We start from the raw sequence: 20574 nt of genomic DNA on the forward strand, positions 1-20574 counted from the left end.
AATGCAACACAACACCCCAACTTCTATAATCAATGCCCTGACTGATGAAGGCCAGTGTGCCAAAAACCTCTTCAGCACTCTGTCTACCTGAAACGTCTGGTTGTTTGCGTCTCCCAACTTCCTCCCTCACCTTGCTCCACCTGCCCATTATCTGTCACGCCATCCCCCACCTCTCTTATACTGGCTATCTCCCTCCTCTCTCTCAGCCCTGATGCAAGGTCTCCACCCGAAATGTTGACAATTCATTCCCCATCCCACCCAACAGATGCTGCTTGACCCGTTGAGTTCTTCCAGTAGATTGTTTGCTGCTCCAAATTCCAGCATCTGCAGTCTCGAGTCTCCAAAATACTCTGCTTGTTGGAAATTTGAAATACTGGAAAATCTTAGGTCAGGTTTGAGTTTGTAGATATGTTAATGGTCCCTCCCTCCACGACTATTTTCTGACCAGTTCAGCAATTTTTATTTCAATTTTATTTCTGTGAGAATAAATCAATCAAATATCATACATATCATATATAATTGTTACCACAGCAGTGCCACGACTAACCCATTTATGATGTTAACCCTTGGGTTAGGCACAAAGGAACAGGGTTGGAATGTGTTGTACTGCAGCACTAGGCTTGATTGCACCCCATCCATCACCCTAATCATTCACTCCCTCCGCCACCGGTACACAGTGGCTGCAGTGTGCACTGACTGCAAAATACACTGCAGTTGCTTGCCCAGGCTACTCCAACAGCACCTCCCAGACCTGCCACCTCCTACACCAAGAATGGCAAATGTAGCTGGCACAGTGGGACACCACCACCTACAGGTTCTCCAAGCCACACACCATCCTGATTTGGAAATATATCACTGGTCCTCCATCATTGCTGGGCTAAACTCTGGAACTCCCTCCCCAACAGCACTAGAAGGACTACAATAGTTCAAGAATGCTGCTCACCCCCACTTTCTCAAGGAGCAATTAGGGATGGGCGATAAATGCTGGCTTTGCCAGTGACCCCCGCCCTCCAAAGACTGGACCACCCCAAAGAATGTAGCTCCTGGTCGCAATTTCCTCATTAATAGAGAGATGCTTCAAATGAACAGCCAGCCAGATCCACAAATGAAAATAATGCAGCTGCTTCCACTAAAATCTCACTCCCATCAGTTAAAAGCAGAGCTAAGTTTATAAAGAAAATCTGGGGCTTACTTTTCCTGTAAAGGTATTCAGCGACAAGGGCTGCCACGTGAACGTAACACATCACTGCCTGCAAAGGAGAGAGAGACAGTAATGAACAAGTTGTTTAATTAAGTGTTAGATGCAATTCAGCATTGTTGCATCAATTCAGAATATTACGGGTTCTTTGTCGCGTGAACAGGAACACCACAATCTCACTGGACTTGCTGCTTTGTCGTGGGCAGTGAATTTCTGATACAATGTTAAACTGAAGCCCTTCTCAGGTGAACAAAATGATCCCACAATATTAGCATGGATGAGCTGGGCTGAAGGGCCTGTTTCCACGCTGTGTAACTCTTACGAATCTTTGAATTAGTTGTAGATGAACAAGACAGCATTCCACAGCATTGCACAAACTTTGTTATTTAGCCCAAGACTTGCATTCAGTTCATTACCACACTGCTGTTGGTCAAACCTTGGGTGCAAACTAGCTGCCATATTCTCTCTATTACTGCAGAGGATACATCGTCTCAAATTATGTAGGTTATTTTGGGACTGAGATGAGGAAAATCTCAGAGGTGGGAATTCCTACCACAGAGGGCTGTGGGGACACAGTTCCAAATGGAGATTGATGCATTTCTGGACATTAAGGGAATCAAAAGAGAAGAGGATAGGACAAGAAAATCACACTGAGGTAGAAACCTTACCAAGGTTTATAAATTCATGAGGGGCATAGATAAGGTGCATGGTCACAGTCTTCTTCCCAGGATAAGGGAGTCTAAAACAAGAATGCATCCTGCTGAATGGTGGAGTAGGCACATGGGGCCAAATCACCTACTCATACTTGCAACTCTTACCATTTTTCAAACTCACTTCGTTGGCCGTAAAGCATTCCCAGACATCAAATGAAAACTCATCAAGCTGAAACATTAACTGAAGTGTGAAACTCTTCCCCCTCCATAAGTGCTGCCTGACATGCTAAGTATTTCTAGCATTCTAACTTATTCTAGCCAACAATGCAACAATTATACGTTCTAAAAGCAACAACCTGAAAGCCCTGGAATAGCATCCAAATGATGTGAGAAGGAGGTCTTTCAGCCTGTGGCACCTGGAATATTGTGTGCTATTCTGGTCGCCATATTATACAAAGGATGTGATTAAGCAAGAGAGGGTGCAGAAAAAATTCACAAGGGACTGGAGGGCTTGAGTTATAAACCGAGACTGGATAGGCTGGGACTGTTTGTCTGGAGCGTAGGAGGCTGAGAGGTAAACTTAAAGGTGTATAACATCATGAGGGACATAAATAAGGTGGATGGTTATAGTCTTTTCCTCAGGGTAGGGGAGTCTAAAACTAGAGGGCACAGGTTTAATGTGAGAGGGAAAAGATTTAAAGGGGACCTGAGGGGCACGTTTTTCCAAACAGAGGGTGGTGGGTGTATGGAACGAACTGTCAGAGGAAGTGAAAAAGGAGGGTACAATTACAACGTCTAAAAGACATTTGGACAGGTAGAGTCACAGAGTAATACAGCACAGAAACAGGCCCTTCAGCCCAACTCATCCATGCCAACCAAGTTGTCTACTCGATCTTGTCCCATTTCCCCACATTTGGCCCATATCCCTCTAAATATTTCCTTTCCACATACCTGTCTAACTCCTAAATCTCTGAATAAGGCACATGGATAAGAAAGGTTTAGAGGCATATGGGCAAATACAGGCAAATGGGACTAGCTCAGGTAGGCAACCTGGTTGGCCTGGATGAGTTGGGCTGAGGGGCGTGCTTCTATGCTGCCTAACTCTATAACTCTCCATGCTTTAATCAATTGGCAGAGGTTGGCCATTCACCCATCAAAGTCACTGTGTTAACTCTTGGGTGTGAATGCCCCATCAATGCATCATGGTGTCAACAGCTTCCTCAGCACAAATGGGATTAGTATGGATGGACAAAAAGGTCAACATGGACACGTTGGGCTGAAAGGCCTGTTTCTGTGCTGTATGGTTCTACAACACCATGGTGAACTGTGGAGGTCAATGCTTGGCACAGCAGGGAATGATGGGGAGAAAGGATTGAGAACTCACAGCCTGAGCCTCCACACACAAGCCCCCTGGAAGTCACTGTGCCAATAAAAAGGGAAGAGATACAGGCACAGCACTTACTCTCTGATGCAGAGGAGTGTTGGGTGTGAGGAGATACGATACAAGATTAAAAAGAACTGATAGAAGGAGAACCAAAGCAGGAAGTACATCTATGACATGCTAAAGAGCTTTGTTTATCACTGGATTTGATTTATCTGTGTGGGATTGGTTGCAATTTAATCGTGTGAAGACTTGTCTTAGTATGCTCATTTAACTATCCTGAAAAGGTTTGGTTAGGGCACATATGGAGCATTGTGTGCAGTTCTGGTCACTGCATTACAGGAAACATGTGGAAGCTTTAGAGAGGATGCAAAAGGGCTTCACTTGGATGTTGTCTGGATTGCAGTGTAGTAGCTATAAAGAGAGATTAGAGGAACTTGGATTCTTTTCTCTGGATCATCTGAGGCTGAGGGGAGACCTGACAAAAGTATATAAAATTATGAGAGCCATTGACAGGGTAGATAGTCAGTCTTTCCCCAGGGTGGACAGTGTCAACTACTAGAAGGCATAGATTTAAATTGAGAGGGGGAAAGTTTAAAGGAAATTTATGAGGCAAGTTTGTGTTTATACACAGAATGGTTGGTGCCTGGAATGGGCTGCTAGGAGAAGTTGTGGAAGCAGATACAATAGCAACCTTTAAGAGGCATTTAGACAGATGAACAGGCAAGGAATGGAAGGATATGGACCACCTGCAAGAACATGGGATTAGTTTAAATTGGCATCATGATCAGCACAGACATGGTGGGCCGAAGGGCTTATTTAACGTGCTGTACAGTTCTACATGTTTCTGACTAAACGGACATTCCAAAAATGCAGTGACTACTGCAGTCTAATCTATGCCTCAAACCACTCCCCAATGATACATTACGACATCATAAAATACATTGGGTATCAGAATCAGGTTTATTATCACTGACATACATCATGAAATGTGTTGTTTTCCAGCAACAGAACAATGCAAGACATAAAAATTACTACAAGTTACAAAGGTAAATAGCGCAAGAGAGGAATAATGAGGTAGTGTTCATGGACCATTCAGAAATCTGATGGCAGAGGGGAAGAAGCTGTTTGAATGAGCAATTTGGAACATTTTGGTGATGATAGCAGAAGAGTATTAGTTAAATGGAAAAGACTGGGTAACATTGATGTTTAATGGGGCTTGGATGTGCTTGTGCACAAATCACTGAAGGCCAAAAAGGTGTGGCAAGAGATTAAGAGTCTTTACTAGAGAGGATTTGAATATAAAAGTAAAGAAGTCTTATTGCAGTTGTAGAGGACTTGGAGAGATCATGTCTGAAGTATTGTGTACAGTTTCTTTCCTAAGGATGAACCTGCTGTAGGAGTACAGCAAAGATTCACTCATTCCAGGGATGACTGGCAATACAATGAAAGATTGAATAGACTGGGACTATATTCCCTAGAGTTTATAAGAATGACAGGAGGTATCATGGAAACTTGCATCATTTTTTTAAAAAAAGTGCTCAGCAGGCTGGGTGTAGGAAGGGTGTTCACCCCAGCTGTGGAGTCTAGAACCAGGGGCAGAGTTTGAGAACAAGAGGTAGGGTGTTTAGGACTGAGATGAGGGGAACTTTCATCACTCAAAGGGCGGTATATCTTTGAAATTCTGGACTGTGGAGTCTCAGGCACTGAGTTAACTTACAAGAGACGGACACATTTCTGGATATTGAGGGAATCGAAGGAACAGCGCTGGAAAACGTTGCTGAGGCCAAAAGCAGCTATGATCTTGATTTATCTGTGTGGGTTCTGAATGGTGGAGAGAGCCTGAAGGACCGGATTACCTACTTTTACTATTGCTTACCTTCTTAGGCTGTAAATCATGGCGTAAACACATTACGTACCACCAGGGCTGATATTGCCCAGATTTGATCGGTAAGGCAAATAAGCAGCAACATTTGGGCCAGTCCAGTCTGGGCAAAGATTGGCAGGTTTCCTTCGCCAAAGGGCAATGGCTGGTGTATTGCAAAGACTCAATAGCTACATAGTTAGTTAGAAACGCAAGAGACTGCAGATGCTAGAATCTGGAGCAACACACAAAAAGCTGGAGGAACTGAGTGGGTGGAGGGAAATAGACAGTCTTGATTTCTCCCCCACTGTTATCAGACTCCGGAACCAATCACCTCTTTCACATCTCCTTCCCGGTTGTGCTGCCACATTCCTGGACTCATATCTCTACCTCTCTTGGTTATTTCCATTATCACTTTAGTATTATTTTTGCACTACTTCAGATTGGACTGCAATCTTTGCACCATTCTGCTGTTTCGCATTCGTAAGATAAGATAAGATAAGATAAGATAAGACATCTTTATTAGTCACATGTACATCGAAACACACAGTGAAATGTATTTTTTGCATAGTGTTCTGGGGAGCAGCCCACAAGTGTCACCACGATTTTGGCGCCAACATAGCATGCCCACAACTTCCTAACCTGTACGTCTTTGGAATGTGGGAAGAAACTGGAGCACCCGGAGGAAACCCACGCAGACACGGGGAGAACGTACAAACTCCTTACAGACAGCGGCTGGAATTGAACCCAGGTCGCTGGTGCTCTAAAGCGTTACACTAACCGCTACACTACCGTGCCTGCCCCATTGTATTTGTTGTCATTTTATTTATTGTTGTATTTATTATTGTCATCTAAACTGTTTACCCTGTGAGCTTCACGTGAACAAGGAATTTCAATGCACCTTGGTGTATATGACAATAAACTTAGTAACTACACACAAAAAGTTGGAGGAACTCAGTGGGTGAGGCAGCATGTATGGAGGGAAATGAACAGTCGATATTTCAAGTTGAGACCCTTCATTTGGTCTTATCTCGATTCGAAACGTCGACTGTCCATTTCCCTCCACAGATGCTGCCTGACACTCAGTTCCTCCAGTTTTTTGTGTGTTGCTCTAGATTCCAGCATATGCAGTCCCTTGCATCTCTAACTAGCTAGCTTATTTCCTGACTACACTGGGGCTTAATTAAAATTTGCCAACTCTCAACCCAGGATTTGAACACACATACATAAGCTATTTAAGTGGTTACTCACCTCTGAGAAATCGCCGTTTTTCAGGTGGATTTTGGCCATACTGCCCAGCCACGTCTTCCTCAGCTCGGGCGTGCTGGCATAGGACTTGGCTAAACTATACTGAAGGTCCACCAGCATCTCAGGGTCTTTCTCATGTTCCTTCATCTGGGCAGTGGCCATCAGGACTGTTCGAATCCTCTTGGTTAGGTCTTTGACCTCACCTGGGAAAGCAGTTGTCTGCAAAAAGGAGGAAACTCAGCTCTGAAACACTTTCAGAAAACATATAGACCAATTACCAATATAGTCACATTTTCATCTTTATATTCGTACTTAAAAAACACCAACTGACAATATTGTAACACCTTTAATTTAGTTAGTATTCCACGATATATTCAAAAGGGACAAATTTTGTCATTGAACCACTTAAGATGCAAGGACACACATCCAATTGAATGTCCAAAGGACAACTTTTAATCAATGGATTAGAGAAACAGAGAGATGGAGACATTTGGGAGGGAATTTCATGCTTGAAAGATTACAGAGTTTGGAGTGCTACAAGTCTGGTGCAGTTTGCAGAGGCAAGTTGGGGCACGGCTATAGAAGCTTCTGAGGATGAAGTCAGCCTATTGGGAGAAGCCAAGTTAGGGGCGATAGGTGAAGAGTCCAAGTTAGGGCATGGTTGGCAAATCTTTGGATGAGCTGTAGTGTATGATGAATGGAAGGAGTTGTGTCAGGCATGGCTGTAAAACACCAGTATTTTGAGGGAACATGAAGGGGTAGAGGCAGCGGCAGAATGGATGTGGTTAGAGGAGACCATCACATGATTTCCCTGCCATTGCTCAGATCAAGGCAGTATCTACAAGTTGGACATGTACTCATATGGAAAGGCTCGATGAGTTAAGCTGACTTTGTTCTTCCTAAGCTTCAGTCTATCTGCAATAAATGTCAGCACAATGTGCTTACTGACAAAAGTTGGAGAGTTGAACCAATGCATTCAAGAAAATAAACTGTTGGGACATTGAAGACAGGCATTTATTGCCACTTCTCGGGTTGGTTTGGTGACCTTCTTAGACTCTTGCATTTGTATATTGAAGCAGCTCATACACTGCTGTTGGGTACAGAGGTTCCACAATTATAAATTATTCCTCTGTATATATCCCAAAGAGTTCCTCCTTTTACTAACATATACTGTGTGCATTAAAAATACAATCCAAATACAAATTGCCAAAGCACTGCACAATTTCAACAAAACTTCCTTACTTTTCATTCCAATCCACTGCAAAAAAAAAGGAACATCTCACTTGTGTTCATAGTTGTGTGGTATACCTGCATGCTTACATTTCACATCTCACGATCCTGATTCAAGTGTTTCCCAATTTCCCAGCATTTAAAAAATATTTTGCTTTTCTGCTCCTCCCACTGCAGTGCGCAACCTCACGTTCTCTGAGGTTGGCCTTCAACCACTGTTTACTCACCCACTTCTTTAACCCATGTCCTCCTGTAGACTCTGCATCCTCCTCACAGCTCAGCTCCCCACTTGTTGTGCATCACAGCAAACCAATACACCGTCTTTCCATCAAAGTCATCAGTAGAAATCATGAGTAGTTGAAGGCATGGTATTGATCCTTGTAGCAGCTCAGCAGCAGCCTGAGAAAGACCCATTTACTCCTAGTCCCACTGTCTGTTAATCAGTTCTCCACCCATGCTAAAATGTTACCTCTTATACCCAGCAGCCCTTATTTCATCTAACATTTTTTATGCACTGCCTTATCGAATGCCTTTGGAAAATTCAGATGTACAAGGATGGCCAGTGGACAGATTATAATTTGAACCACTCCATACAAATGCTGATAAGAGTCTGTGCCCAAGCAAGGGACTGGCACAGAACATCCTTTGGCAAGATGATCAGACAATGACAACTGGACGATATCTGATTGATGGGACAGTTGGTGATTAATTCCCTTGTACTATCTGATGGTGGGGTGGTACTATTAATCTGTACTTTCACTCTTGGTAGGGACAATAGGGCTGAGGAAATACCCATCTCTACACCATGTGGCATATTGTCATAGAGTCATACAGCACGGAAACAGGCCATTCGGCCGATCACGTCCACACCTACTAGTGGTCACCTGTCCATATCTGTGTTACATTTAATGTTAGGAAGTATATCCATACCTTCAGAGCCTTGTCACTATTGGCAAAGTTATTGATAATAGCAAGTGAGTCTTGGAACCTGGAGCCTCCAGTAAAAACGACATCAGCTATTAGTCGGCTCACTGCGATAATGATCTAAAATTGAAACAAAGCCAGTGTTGGTTAATCCTCCACACTGCTGAGACATTTCAGAATAAGCACAAACTGAAAACACCTCCAGCTATTCAAAACTTGTCAATAGGTGCATTATTTGATGGAAGTTTGGAATCCAATCTTCCAGAAGATGGTTAAGGCTGAACCAGTGGCATGAAAGGAAAGACAAAACAATGGAGATCTGAGCTAAAAATATCAAGTGTTGGAATTACTCGAGTCAGGCAGCAACTGTGGGGAGAGAAACAGAATTAATATTTTAGTTCCATTGTAAATGGAAACAAAGCACTTTTAAGGTGTAAAGAAAGGTTTGTGGTGGGAGGGGAGGAGAGAACCAAAGGGAAGATCCATCATCTGGTGGACCCAACTCTATGTTCAGTCCATACATGTACTGGTGTATATGACAATAAACTTGACTTTGACTTTGAGCTGGCAGCACTGCACTCTCACACCACTTCCTGGGAGGGTCAGCCTGCATGGAGGAGCACAGGGCTCTGGGCTGAGGCATGGGCCCATAGCATTTTAAGGCACCTGCCCAAATGGATCAAGAGAACCAGATGTGTGCTTTGCTGCAGAATAAAAAAAAGAAACCTGATAACTTCACTATCAGGAAAGATAGCTTACACTGGGAACAAATATTTCCTTATGACATAGAGGAGGCCATTCATCCCATTATGTCTATGCTGGCATTTCAGAGCAATCCCATTCTCCCACTAACTTCCTCTGTAACTTATCCTCCCCACATTCTCATTAATTTCTCTCTGATTCTACCCCTCACTTACACACTACGGGCAATTTACAGCAGCCAAGTAACCTACCAACCTGCATGCCTTTGGGATGTGGGAAGGAACTGTAACACCTGAAGGAAACCCATGTAGTCACAGGGAGAACATGCAAACTCCACACAGACAGCACCTGAGGTCAGGATCAAACCTGGGTCACTGGAGCTGTGAAGCAGCAGTAGTATGCTAAAGCACCATTATGCTACCCATATCCTTTTAAAAAACGAAGGAAGCTATCTGGCTCATAGTTGATGCTTGTCCCCAGTGGAGTGATCCTATTAGTCCCATTTCTCTCCCCATAATTCCCGGCACTTCTGCAACTTATTCTCTCCCACACATGCCTGTCAACTCCTCTTTGAGCAAAAAACAATCTGCTGGAGGAACTCAGTGGGTCGAGCAGCATCTGTAGGGTGAAAGGAACTGTTGATGTTTTGGCTTGAGACTCTGCATCAAGACAGAGTGGAAAGGGAAGATAATTAGTAGAAGAGGAGAGGGGCCATTAAGTGATTGTTGGACTGAGGGTGAAGGGTGACAGGCAAATGAATCCTGGTAGAGAGGGGTTGCCGTGCAGTTGGGAGACAGAGGCAGGTAGGTGATAGGTGGAAGCAGATCAAGGAAATAGGGCAGTTGGAGTCAGATTGGGGGGGGGGGGGGGGGGGGGGGGGGGGGGGGGGGGGGGGGGGGGGGGGGGGAGGGAGGTGAACATGGAGACAAAGGCTGGAGCGTGATAAGCAGAAACACAAAGGTTACCAATGGTGGAATCTGATACATAAGGAAGGCGGTAATGGGAACTATTAGAGGAGAGATGAAGGGTAAATGGAACCGAATGGAGAAAGAAACCCAGTGGGAGAGATGTGGGTAGTAGCTTGAAGGGGACGAAAATGGGTGATGGGGGACTAGAGTGGGTGCATGCAAAAAGGAACAAATGGATCAGAAGGAGAGAGAGAATGAGAGAAAACACAGAAGGTGAGGGTTACCTGAAATTGGATTCCATCATCTGCAGTCTCATGTCTCCATTTTACAACTCTCCTCTGACGCTTTTTGCTATTATCTCCATATTCCCGCCTTCAATCCTAACTTCACTACTGGTTATAACATGTCCACAAGAAACAGTTTCCCACTTCTCCATGGAACATGCAAAGTTTTCCTGTTTTGCAGACAATTGTGTGAGAGCATGTGTGCTTGTCCTGGCACTACACAGATGGGGGTGACAGATCTCCACAACAGGTGTGAACAGTTAATGTTGTGGGGGCAAATCATAACATTAATACTCACAAGCAGCAAGATGGATGTACGTGGGGAATGCACCACATTAATCGCAGGCATGCTGCATCCAAAATTGGACAGTGAAGTTAGGGCAGCCAGGTTAAAGTGTATCACTAGGGGACTGACCTGCAGGTGGGTTCTCAGGAAGGTCTTCCTCTTGGTGTACTCAAAGTTGCTCCGCATCAGCAGGTAGAGGATTGCTGAGGCTTCACTGCGTGTTGAATTCAACTTTGACATGCAGCCCTTTAAGATTTCATAGCAAAATGTGGCACAGATGTTGTCCCTTCCTTTAAAAAATGTTGATGGGAACTGGAACATATAAAACGTAGAACAGTACAGCACAGGAACAGGCCCTTTGATGCACAATGTCTGTACCAACCATGATGATAATTGAAACTAATCCCATCTGCCTGCATATGGTCAAAATCCCTCCAATCCCTTCCTGTCATGTGCCTGTCTAAATGCTTCTTATGCACAGATCTGCTTCCACCACTTCCCCCAGCAGCTCATTGCAGGTACCTACTTCTCAGCTGTTTAAAAAAGCTTGCCTCACGGATCTCCTTTAAACTTTCATCTTAAACCTATGCCCTCTGGTATTTAACATTTCTACCCTGGGAAAAATACCCTATGACTCTCATAATTTTATAAACTTTTATCAGGTCACCATTCAGCTTCCGGTGCTCCAGAAAAAAACAATCTGAGTCTGTCCAACTTCTCCTTATGGCTAATACGCTCCAATCCAGGCAGTATCTGGTGAATCTCTTCTGCACCTTCTCCAAAACCTTCACATCCTTCCTGCATGTGGTGACCAGAACTGCACACAATGCTCCAAATGTGGCCTAACCAAAGTTTTATACAGCTGCAACATGACTTCCCAACCTTTATACTCAAAACCCCAACCAATAAAAGCAAGAATGTCATTTGCCTTCTTTGCTATCCTATCTACTTGTGTTGCCACTTTCAGGGAGCTATGCACATGCATCCCAAGATCCTCCTGTACATAAGATAAGATATCTTTATTAGTCACATGAACATCGAAACACACAGTGAAATGCATCTTTTTGCATAGAATGTTCTGGGGGCAGCCCGCAAGTGTCGCCATGCTTCCAGCGCCAACATAACATGCCCACAACTTCCTAACCCATACGTCTTTGGAATGTGGGAAGACACTGGAGCACCCGGAGGAAACCCATGCAGACACGGGGAGAACGTACAAACTCCTTACAGGCAATCCTGCCATTTACTGTATACTTTCCTTTTACATTCACCTCCCAACCAGTACACCTTTGGGATGTGGGAGGAAACTGGAACATCCAGGGGAAACATCATGGTCAGTCGCAGAACATTCAGTCTCCACACACTGGAGGTCAGGATCAAACTTTCTTTAAATCATCTGCAAAACTGGACTGGTTGCTGAGTTCCTGAGTTTATGCATGAAAGGAAGGTTGGGGGTTAACGTCAGAGGGATATTGCCAGTGTGGATACAGAGAGAATAATTCCATTTGTGGGGAAGTGTAATTAGAATCTAATATCATGAGATAATCACATAGAAATCCCTTGGGGAATTCTGAAGAAAGTTCTTCAGTCAAAGAGAATGTGGAACTGGTTGAGCTAAACGGTTTTGGCGTCTTTAAGAGGAAGCTGGATAAACTGGAGGGAGTTGGGAACAGAAGGTTATACTGAGAGGTTTAGTGAGGAAGAATAGGTGACTGGAGTGAAGTATAATGCTGGTAGCATTTGCTCCACTATACCCTATGTAATCCAACATAGTTGTACAGATATTGCAACGTGGGGTTGGCACAGGCAATAACAACAGAAATTGATTCAAGTTTCACAGCTGGGAACTTTACATGAGAATTCCCACTTAACACAAAACCCAAAACTCATCAGCAGCAGATTGCTGGTACTTAAAATCAATATCAAGACAGAGCTCAGCATGGCCTACCAAAAGGAAGTTCCTGTTTACTTCCAATCTTTGTAAATATATGCTTCCCAGTTTCAGCCCGAAGCACTCTGGTCACCTCTAATTTTCTGATCTCATGCCAAAGGATTCCTTGCCAAAGGAAATGACTTCAGTGTGTACTCTGTAAAAGCCCTCCAACCTCTAAATCAGATCACTTCTCAAGTCTGCTCAGTCATGTGTAAACATTAGCCAACTTCCACCAAAACCACCAGACCGCTGGTCTCCATGTGGCCTGAAGACTATTAACACAGAGAGTCATAAGAGTCCTACAGCTCAGAAACAGGTCCTTTGGCCCATGATGTCCATGCTGACTTGTTTGCCCATCTACACTAATCCCACTTGCCTGCATTAGGACTATATCTTTAAAAAAAGCTTTAAAAACTTTATTTATACAGCACGGTAACAGGACCTTCTGGCCCAATGAGTCCATGCTGCCCAATTACACTCATGTTAACCTACTAGCCCGTACATTTTTGGAATGTGGGAGGAAACCTGAGCTTACCTACTTAAGTGTTTGTCTAAATGCTTCTTAAACATAGTGATTGTATCTGATTTCACAGCGAGTTCCAGACATCAACCACTCTCTGTGTCAAAATCTTTCTCCTCAGATCCCTTTAAAACTCCTTCCTCTCACCTTTGATCTCTTGTTTTTGATACCCCTATCCACTATCCTATCTATGCCTTTCATAATCTTATATCCTTCTGTCAGGTCACCCCTCAGTCTCCTTCACTCCAGGGAAAACATCCCATCTAGTCTCTCCCCATAACTAAGGTCCTCTGATCCACGTAACGTCCTGGTGAATCTCCTGCACAATCACATCCTTCCTATAGTACGGCGACTAGAACTGCATACAAAACTCCAAGTGCAACCGAAGCATCATTTTGCAAAGTTGTGTTTGATTTACACCACACCAAATAGAACAAGGATAAACACATTACCTTGTTAATGAACGCTCGTAAGGACGCAAATGCATGTTTCATGGCTGTTTCAGACTGCCCATTGGTCAGCAAGAGGAGGATGTCAAACACTTTCTTCATCAGCGGATTGTGCCCGTCATCTTGGATAAGTTGGTTCTGAAAGCAGATTTCAAAAACAGCAGATAAGTGACAATCAAACTCTCCAGGGTCCGGTTAACTTGTTGCTGGTGGGTTTAAATGCTTAACCACTTGAGTTCCTAGCCCAGCACTGTGAGCAGTAGGCCAGCCCACCTCGCCACACAACACAACAGACACACACTGGATGAAAATCAAAAGAAACCTGCAAATGCTGTAAATCTGAAATAAAAACAGAAAATGCTAGAAAATCTCAGCCAGTCAGGCAACATCTGTGGAAAGCGAAACAATCAATGTTTCGGGTCTATGACCCTTAACCTTCTTCCTTATCTATGACTTCCCCTCTACCATAGTGGACAAAGCCCTTGACAGCATCTCATCTATTTCCCGCACATCTGCTCTTACCCCTTCTTCTCCTGGATAGTTCCCTAGTCCTTATCTTCCAGCCCACCAGCCTCTGCACTCAACGCATTGGACATACACTGCGATTGAATGTGGAATTTCGGAGCTAACCAGGTACAAGGAAACAAGTGCTGCTGACCTTGAAGTTCTGAATGAAGCAGGAAACGGAGTCCAACACCGTGAGACACACTTCAGTGGCCAGGTTCCCTTCCAACAACGACTGGTGGCTAATATCCGCTTCACTGATTCCAAAACCTGTGCAAAGGCCAGGAGCAAAAGAGCCATTTCAAATCAAAGCATGTCTCCATTTTCTCAAAGTAAAATCAAGACAGGGAGGAGGCTGTGTCACATTAGAACATGGATTGTCCAAACCTGATTACTCAGAGTAAGTGGGCCAAAGGGCCTGCTTTGGTGTTGCATGACTCCGCAAGCAAGACTATTCCATCATTCAACCAGATCATGCTTAATGTTCTACCTCAGCTCTATTTTCCTGCTCTAACCCCAAATCCTCTGATTCTTTTAATATTCTGAAATCCACTGATAATTGTTTTGAATGCAGTGACTGAGCCTTCACAGCCCTCGGGAACAGAGATTTCCAAAGATTCGCCACTCTCTGGGTGAAGAAATTACTCTTTATTTCCATCCTAAATGGTCTACTCCTCATTTTGAGACAGTTTTTCCTTCCAACGGGAAACCTCCTACTCCTGGTCAAGTCTTCCATGTGTTTCCTTGAGGTCACCTCTCACTCTTCTAAGCGTTGGAGATTGGAGGCCCAGCCCTCTAAATCTCTCCTCATTCACCATCCCAGGAACAAGTCCTGTGCACTTCCTCTATAGCATGTATATCCTTCTTTAGTTAAGGTGACCAAAATTGAGCACAATATTCCTGATGTGGTCTCATTGAAGCTCTTTAAAATTGTACCAAGGCAAGTGCTTCATTGACAATTTGCCAGCACCTTTTTCTCTTGTGAAGACAGATGCGAATATTCGCTTAAGGTCTCAGCCACATTATCAACCCTCAAATGACCACATCTTGGTCCCTAATCCTTAAATAACTTGGGTTAATCAAACTGGCAAAGTTATACTTGAGAAGAATGCATTTGAGATGGTTTGACATCATGACACCCCAGTCTGTAGGTGAGTGGTAGAGTCAAAGGGAAAGGGGGTGGGCAGAGTTAATGGGAGAATAAAATGGTTTGGAGCAGGAATGGGTGCTGGATGGTCGGCAAAAACTTGGTGAGCTAAAGGGCCTGTTTTCATGCTGCGAGTCTATGAAGTTTTACTCTTATACTCAACTCCATTTGCAACAAGGACATACCATTTAGAGTGGAAAGTGAACTCCAGAAATCATGGGATTAAAATTCTACAAATGTATCAGCAAAGGGCCTCCCTCTTCCAAAACAGATGGCAGCTTCAGAGAAAACAGAAGCACAGCCAAGCTCCTTATCATGCAACTATTTCTGGCAGCACCCAACAGATTCTTACCCAAGAAAGAGAAAGGCAACCTCTGCTACAGTCCAGGAATTTTATTAAAGATGTTTGTTTTCAGGGTGTTGTGTCAGATTAGAAATGGGAAGGTGCCAATTTTCTTGTATATATGTAAACCAAGGACTTCTACAACCCTTCCCCACCCAACTTTTGCAATAGAGGCCAATTTATTTCAAATTGAACAAAAGGAGCAGTGATATAACATTTAATCTACTTTAGTTTTGATAAATTGAGTTTCACCCTTAAAAAAAAAGGGATTTGTGGCGCTGGGATGGGAACAGCTACTGAAGGAGTCACTGAGTCAAAAAGAGATACAGCATGAAAAAATGGCCCTTCGGCCCACCGAGTCCGTCCTGACCACCAAACCCCTAGTTACACTAATCCTATATCAATCCAATGTTTTGTTTAATACTCCCCACATTTTCATCAACTCCCCCAAGATTCTATCACTCACCTACACACTGGGGGCAATTTACAGCGGCCAATTAACTGACCAGTCATCGCGTCTTTGGGATGTGGGAAGAAACCGAAATCCATAGGGAGAACCTGCAAATTCCACTGAGACAGCACCCAAGGTCAGGATTAAATCCAGGTCTTGAGCTGTGAGGCAGCAGCTCCACCAGCTGCCCAAAGGCTGAAGCCCAGATCAGCACCTGTTCCATCGAGGGGCACCTGCCAGCTAGCCAGTAGGCCCCTTAACAAAATGGCATAACTTATTGACCCAGTGTCAGTCTAAAGAACATGCAAGGGGACAGGTGAAAGAAGGGGTTCCTGAACGTACTGTGGTTGAGGGTAAATGAGCTGTCCATATGGCCGATCTGCTGGAGTCTGGCATGTACTGCTCCTGCACGACTCCGGAGAGCTGGCATGGTCTGAGATTTCCTGTCAGCCGCAGAGTATTTGGAGCCCAAGCCCTCTTGAATCCTGAAAACAGAAACATACTTCATACTCCTTTGTCAGTAAATAACTGAATGATCCATTTTAAAAGTAAGATGTTCTTAAGATGCATAACATAAGCATGACAATTTTAAAGTTTAATCCACTCTGGTTAAAAACAAAAAACTGCTGGAGGAGCTTAGCTGGCCAAGCAGCATCTGTTGGATGGTTGGTTGATGTTTTGGGCTGAGACCCTGCATCAGGACTAAAACATCGACCATCCCTTTGCCTCTACTGATTTTGCTCGACCCTCTGAGTTCCTCCAGCAGTTCGCTTTTTGCTCCAGATTGCACTATCTGCAGTCTCTTTTATCTCCAAAAATTGTCAGGGATAAAGGAAACTCATACAAAGTAGTGTAACTCAGCATGGCTTGGTCCAAAGCAGAGTGATTACACTGGAGAGGGTACAAAGGAGATTTACAGGGATGAAGCCAGACCTATGAGGAAAGATGGGATAGGCTGGGGTTGTTTTCCTTGGAAGAGAAGGCTGGAGCAAGTCTTAGATTAATGAGACATCCAGATGAAGAACCTAGTATAGGGGTCAAACACTAGAGGGCAGAGATTTTAAGTAATTGATAAAAAGATTAGAGAGAAGGCAAATCTTTTCACCCAGAGGATGGTGAGGATTTAGATTTCACTGTCTGACTGGCAGAAACTGCCTGCACACTTCAACAGTACCTGGGTGTGCAGTTGAAGAGCCGTGACTTGAGGGCTAGAGACCCAGTGCTGGGAGGTGGAATAAGGCAGGTGAGCTCTTTTCAAAGCAGCATGGAAACTTTGGGCTGAATAGCTTCCTTCTGAGTCATGAGAGAGTAGGGGAGGGAGGCAGAGCTGGGAGAGGGGGGGTAGGGAGTGAGAGTCTTGGGGGAGTTGGGGGGAAGAGAAAGAGAGGGGAGTAGCAGAGTTGGAGGAGAGGGAGGTGACAGTAGAGGAGGTAAGGGGAAAGTGGGGGAGGGGAGAGTAGGAGCCAAAGGAGGGAGACAGGATGAGAAGAGGACATATTTGTAACATTAACATAAAACCTGAGGAAAGCAGCTGGGGCCTATCTAATGGATGCTCTCAGTCGCACAGATGAAGATGTTCATAGATTTCCTTCACATTTGTTGCTGGAGGTGCAGCATTCAAGCAAATCATGTTTAAGGACAGAGGTTGGTGTATGTTGTGTTGGGTGGATAAAGGGTAGGGCTGTGGGGAATGGGGTCTGGTCAGGTGACCACAACTGGCTCCTCAATTCAAAATACTTGGTAGGGTTTGGAGCTAGATGGTAGACCTGGAAGGTGCCATGCAGTCAAGGAAAATCGGGAATCTATGTTCTATGCCTCTGAAAAGAATATCTGAAGGATCATCTGTAGGAGGATTTACACAGAAAAGGCTTTGGGAAAAATCCCCCATTCTTTCCCAGCCTTTTCAATACATTTCCTTGTTTCAATAACTGTTAGAAGTGTCTCCATCCAACGTAGTATAACATAGAGTAAAACCACCTTTCTAAACACCCTGAAGCCACCACGCTCCTCAAAGTGGGAACACCAGTCCCGGCAGTACCTTGCTATACATCTCCGGCCCACGTATCTGAATTGATAAAGGCAGATCCTGCAAGAACAGAACAATCAATGACTGGGATGTTTTCACACATTATTTTGATCACATTCCTCTGGTTGCAATCACACCACTTTTTTTTGCTCTTGAAACTATACAGATGCAAAAATAGATTCTTTGAAACAAAGTTGACCTTGTTATTCTAGAGGCAATCTCAGCAGCTGCAGCTCATGTACATCTCCAGAGGGTGCATGGTGAATCATTATTACACACTGGAAGCCAGAGTCCACTAGCAACTGTAATGGAACTAGTAGTGGAGTGGTGTGTTACCTCATGGCCAGATAGGTTCTCCACTCAGACAACACCACCAAGTCAGAGGACCGACACTGATTCCATAAGCATGATGCTGAGGCAACAGCAGGCGCACTGAGGAATGAGACCCAGCCTGGCTAACCTACAGCACAGGTCTGCAGGCATGTTCAACAATGCAAACGTCTTCTTCCTCTTAGGCAAGCCCTATAGGGTTGGAGATGATTTGCTTCCACACCACCATGTTGAGGAGTGGGAGATGACTGTGAAAGATTTACTTTACTGTGGGGTGCCTGGTTCACACCAGCTACAACATAGGCTTTGATTCAATGCAAGGTATCAATGTGACTGGAGACTAGGCACGCACACATGCGCACATGCATGCACGCACACACACAGAGCATACACACACATGTACCACTATGAACATATACGCTACACACATACCAAAACCATACATACAATATCCACACTATTAACACATCTCCCACATCCATGCACACATGTACATGTATAACTCACACATCCACATGGAGACAAAGATGCATACTTTTTTCCTACACCTTCTTCCATACTTTACCCTCAACTTCCAACTTATTCTCCTTCTTCCTCCAATTTTCTCTTTCCCTTAATATCTCCCCTGTGGTCTTTCTTCTCTGAACCCCACCTTGGTAAATGGGAGGAAACTAGAGCACCCTGGGGAAATCCACTCAATTCCTATAACACCCAATGACAGCTTAGGTAACACTGCTGATGGAGATCAACTGTTTAGTACTGGAAGAACTGTATCAGATACCACTTTCCATTCAAATAGCTGAAAATTAAAATGAGTTAATCATGCGCCTTCCTTCCTCAAAAATCCCTTAAACTGTACTTACTCCAAAATTGTGAGATAATCCATTAGTTCTTGAGGGGACATCTTGTTCCAATATGCCAAGAGTGCATCTTAAATGGAAAACAGAGACCACAATGAACATCAAAAAATGAAAGCATATGGCATTGAATGACAAGTCATAATCTATCAGAATTTTGAGGGAATTGGCAAATGCGCCTCCTTTATGCAAGAAGGGTAGCTGGGAGAATCCAAGTTATTAGACGCCAGTGAGTCTTCTGTCAGTGGTGGGGAAGTTATTGGAAAAAGGTGAGGTACAGGATGAACTATGCTCAGAAAGGCAGGGATTGAACAGGGATGGTTGATGTGGTTTTGTTGATGGTTGGTCCTGTTTCAGAGGGAGATGGAGACAGATACAGTCACAGCATTTAAGAAGCATCTCGGTGAGCACTTAAATGTCAAGGCACAAAAGGGCTGTAGATTAGTGTAAATGGGTACTTGATGTTTCTCATGGACCGGGTGGGTTGAAGAGCCTGTTTCTGTGTTATATGACTCTATGAAACAGAAATGACAAAAATAAAGGCCCTTTATTCCCAGTGTCCCTGCCTTCATATTCATGTTCGATTGATCAAAGTACAGGGTTCTGTCAAACCAGCTTCAGAGCCCCTCCCAGTGCATTTAATCTTCCCATGGGCAATGCTGGCAAGGTGCCCTTTGTACCCAACCTCAGTCTGCTCCCAGCTAGTTGTTAAGCCACTTCAGAGAAAAGTGAACGGCTCTCTGGCGTGGAACTGGTGTCACAGGTTGACAACAGTGGGCTCACCTTCCCTCTCTTGCATAGTGTATGCCAGTAATCTATATTTTCCCTCAATAATTCATAGTATTCAGAGTACAATGTACAGCATTGGTCTAGTATTTAGATAAGATAAGATTTCTTTATTAGTCACATGTACATCGAAACACACAGTGAAATACATCTTTTTGCGTAACCTTCTGAGGAAAGATGTATATACATTGGAAAGTTCAGATAAATGGACACACGAGAGACTGCGGATGCTGGAACCTGGAGCAAAAGTGAGCTGCTGGTGGAACTCAGCATGTCAGGCAGCACCTGAGGAGGGAAATGTACAGTCAACTGTACATTTGATCCTATTATTGGACGGTACATTTGATCCTATTAAAAGGTGGAGTGGGTTTGAGTAGCCTACTCCTGCTCCTAATACTTGTGTTTATATATCTTATACCAGACAGCCTTGGGAAGGGGAAAGGCAGCAGTGGGACACACCCAACACTGAAGAGAAGAATACTGGTCAAAATACTGAAGTTCCATGTATTCTCACAAGTGGTGGGACTGTAGAGAAGCTCAGCATCTCCTT

General features: G+C 44.1%; 1 protein-coding gene across 1 annotated transcript in view; it reads right to left on the reverse strand.

The window, feature by feature from the left end:
* The window catches only part of dock11 (dedicator of cytokinesis 11), a 251775-nt gene that overhangs the window by 70924 nt on the left and 160277 nt on the right, over positions 1-20574 (reverse strand). The window contains exons 36-44 of the mRNA XM_052020888.1: positions 19245-19311; positions 18064-18111; positions 16368-16510; positions 14239-14354; positions 13584-13718; positions 10808-10990; positions 8505-8618; positions 6348-6563; positions 1193-1250 (exon numbers count right to left, since the gene is read on the reverse strand). Of these exons, the coding sequence (XP_051876848.1) occupies positions 1193-1250; positions 6348-6563; positions 8505-8618; positions 10808-10990; positions 13584-13718; positions 14239-14354; positions 16368-16510; positions 18064-18111; positions 19245-19311 (1080 nt within the window). The remainder of the gene's footprint in view (positions 1-1192; positions 1251-6347; positions 6564-8504; positions 8619-10807; positions 10991-13583; positions 13719-14238; positions 14355-16367; positions 16511-18063; positions 18112-19244; positions 19312-20574) is intronic.

This window comes from Pristis pectinata, chromosome 8, assembly GCF_009764475.1.
Source record: "Pristis pectinata isolate sPriPec2 chromosome 8, sPriPec2.1.pri, whole genome shotgun sequence".
Taxonomy (NCBI): Eukaryota; Metazoa; Chordata; class Chondrichthyes; order Rhinopristiformes; family Pristidae; genus Pristis; species Pristis pectinata.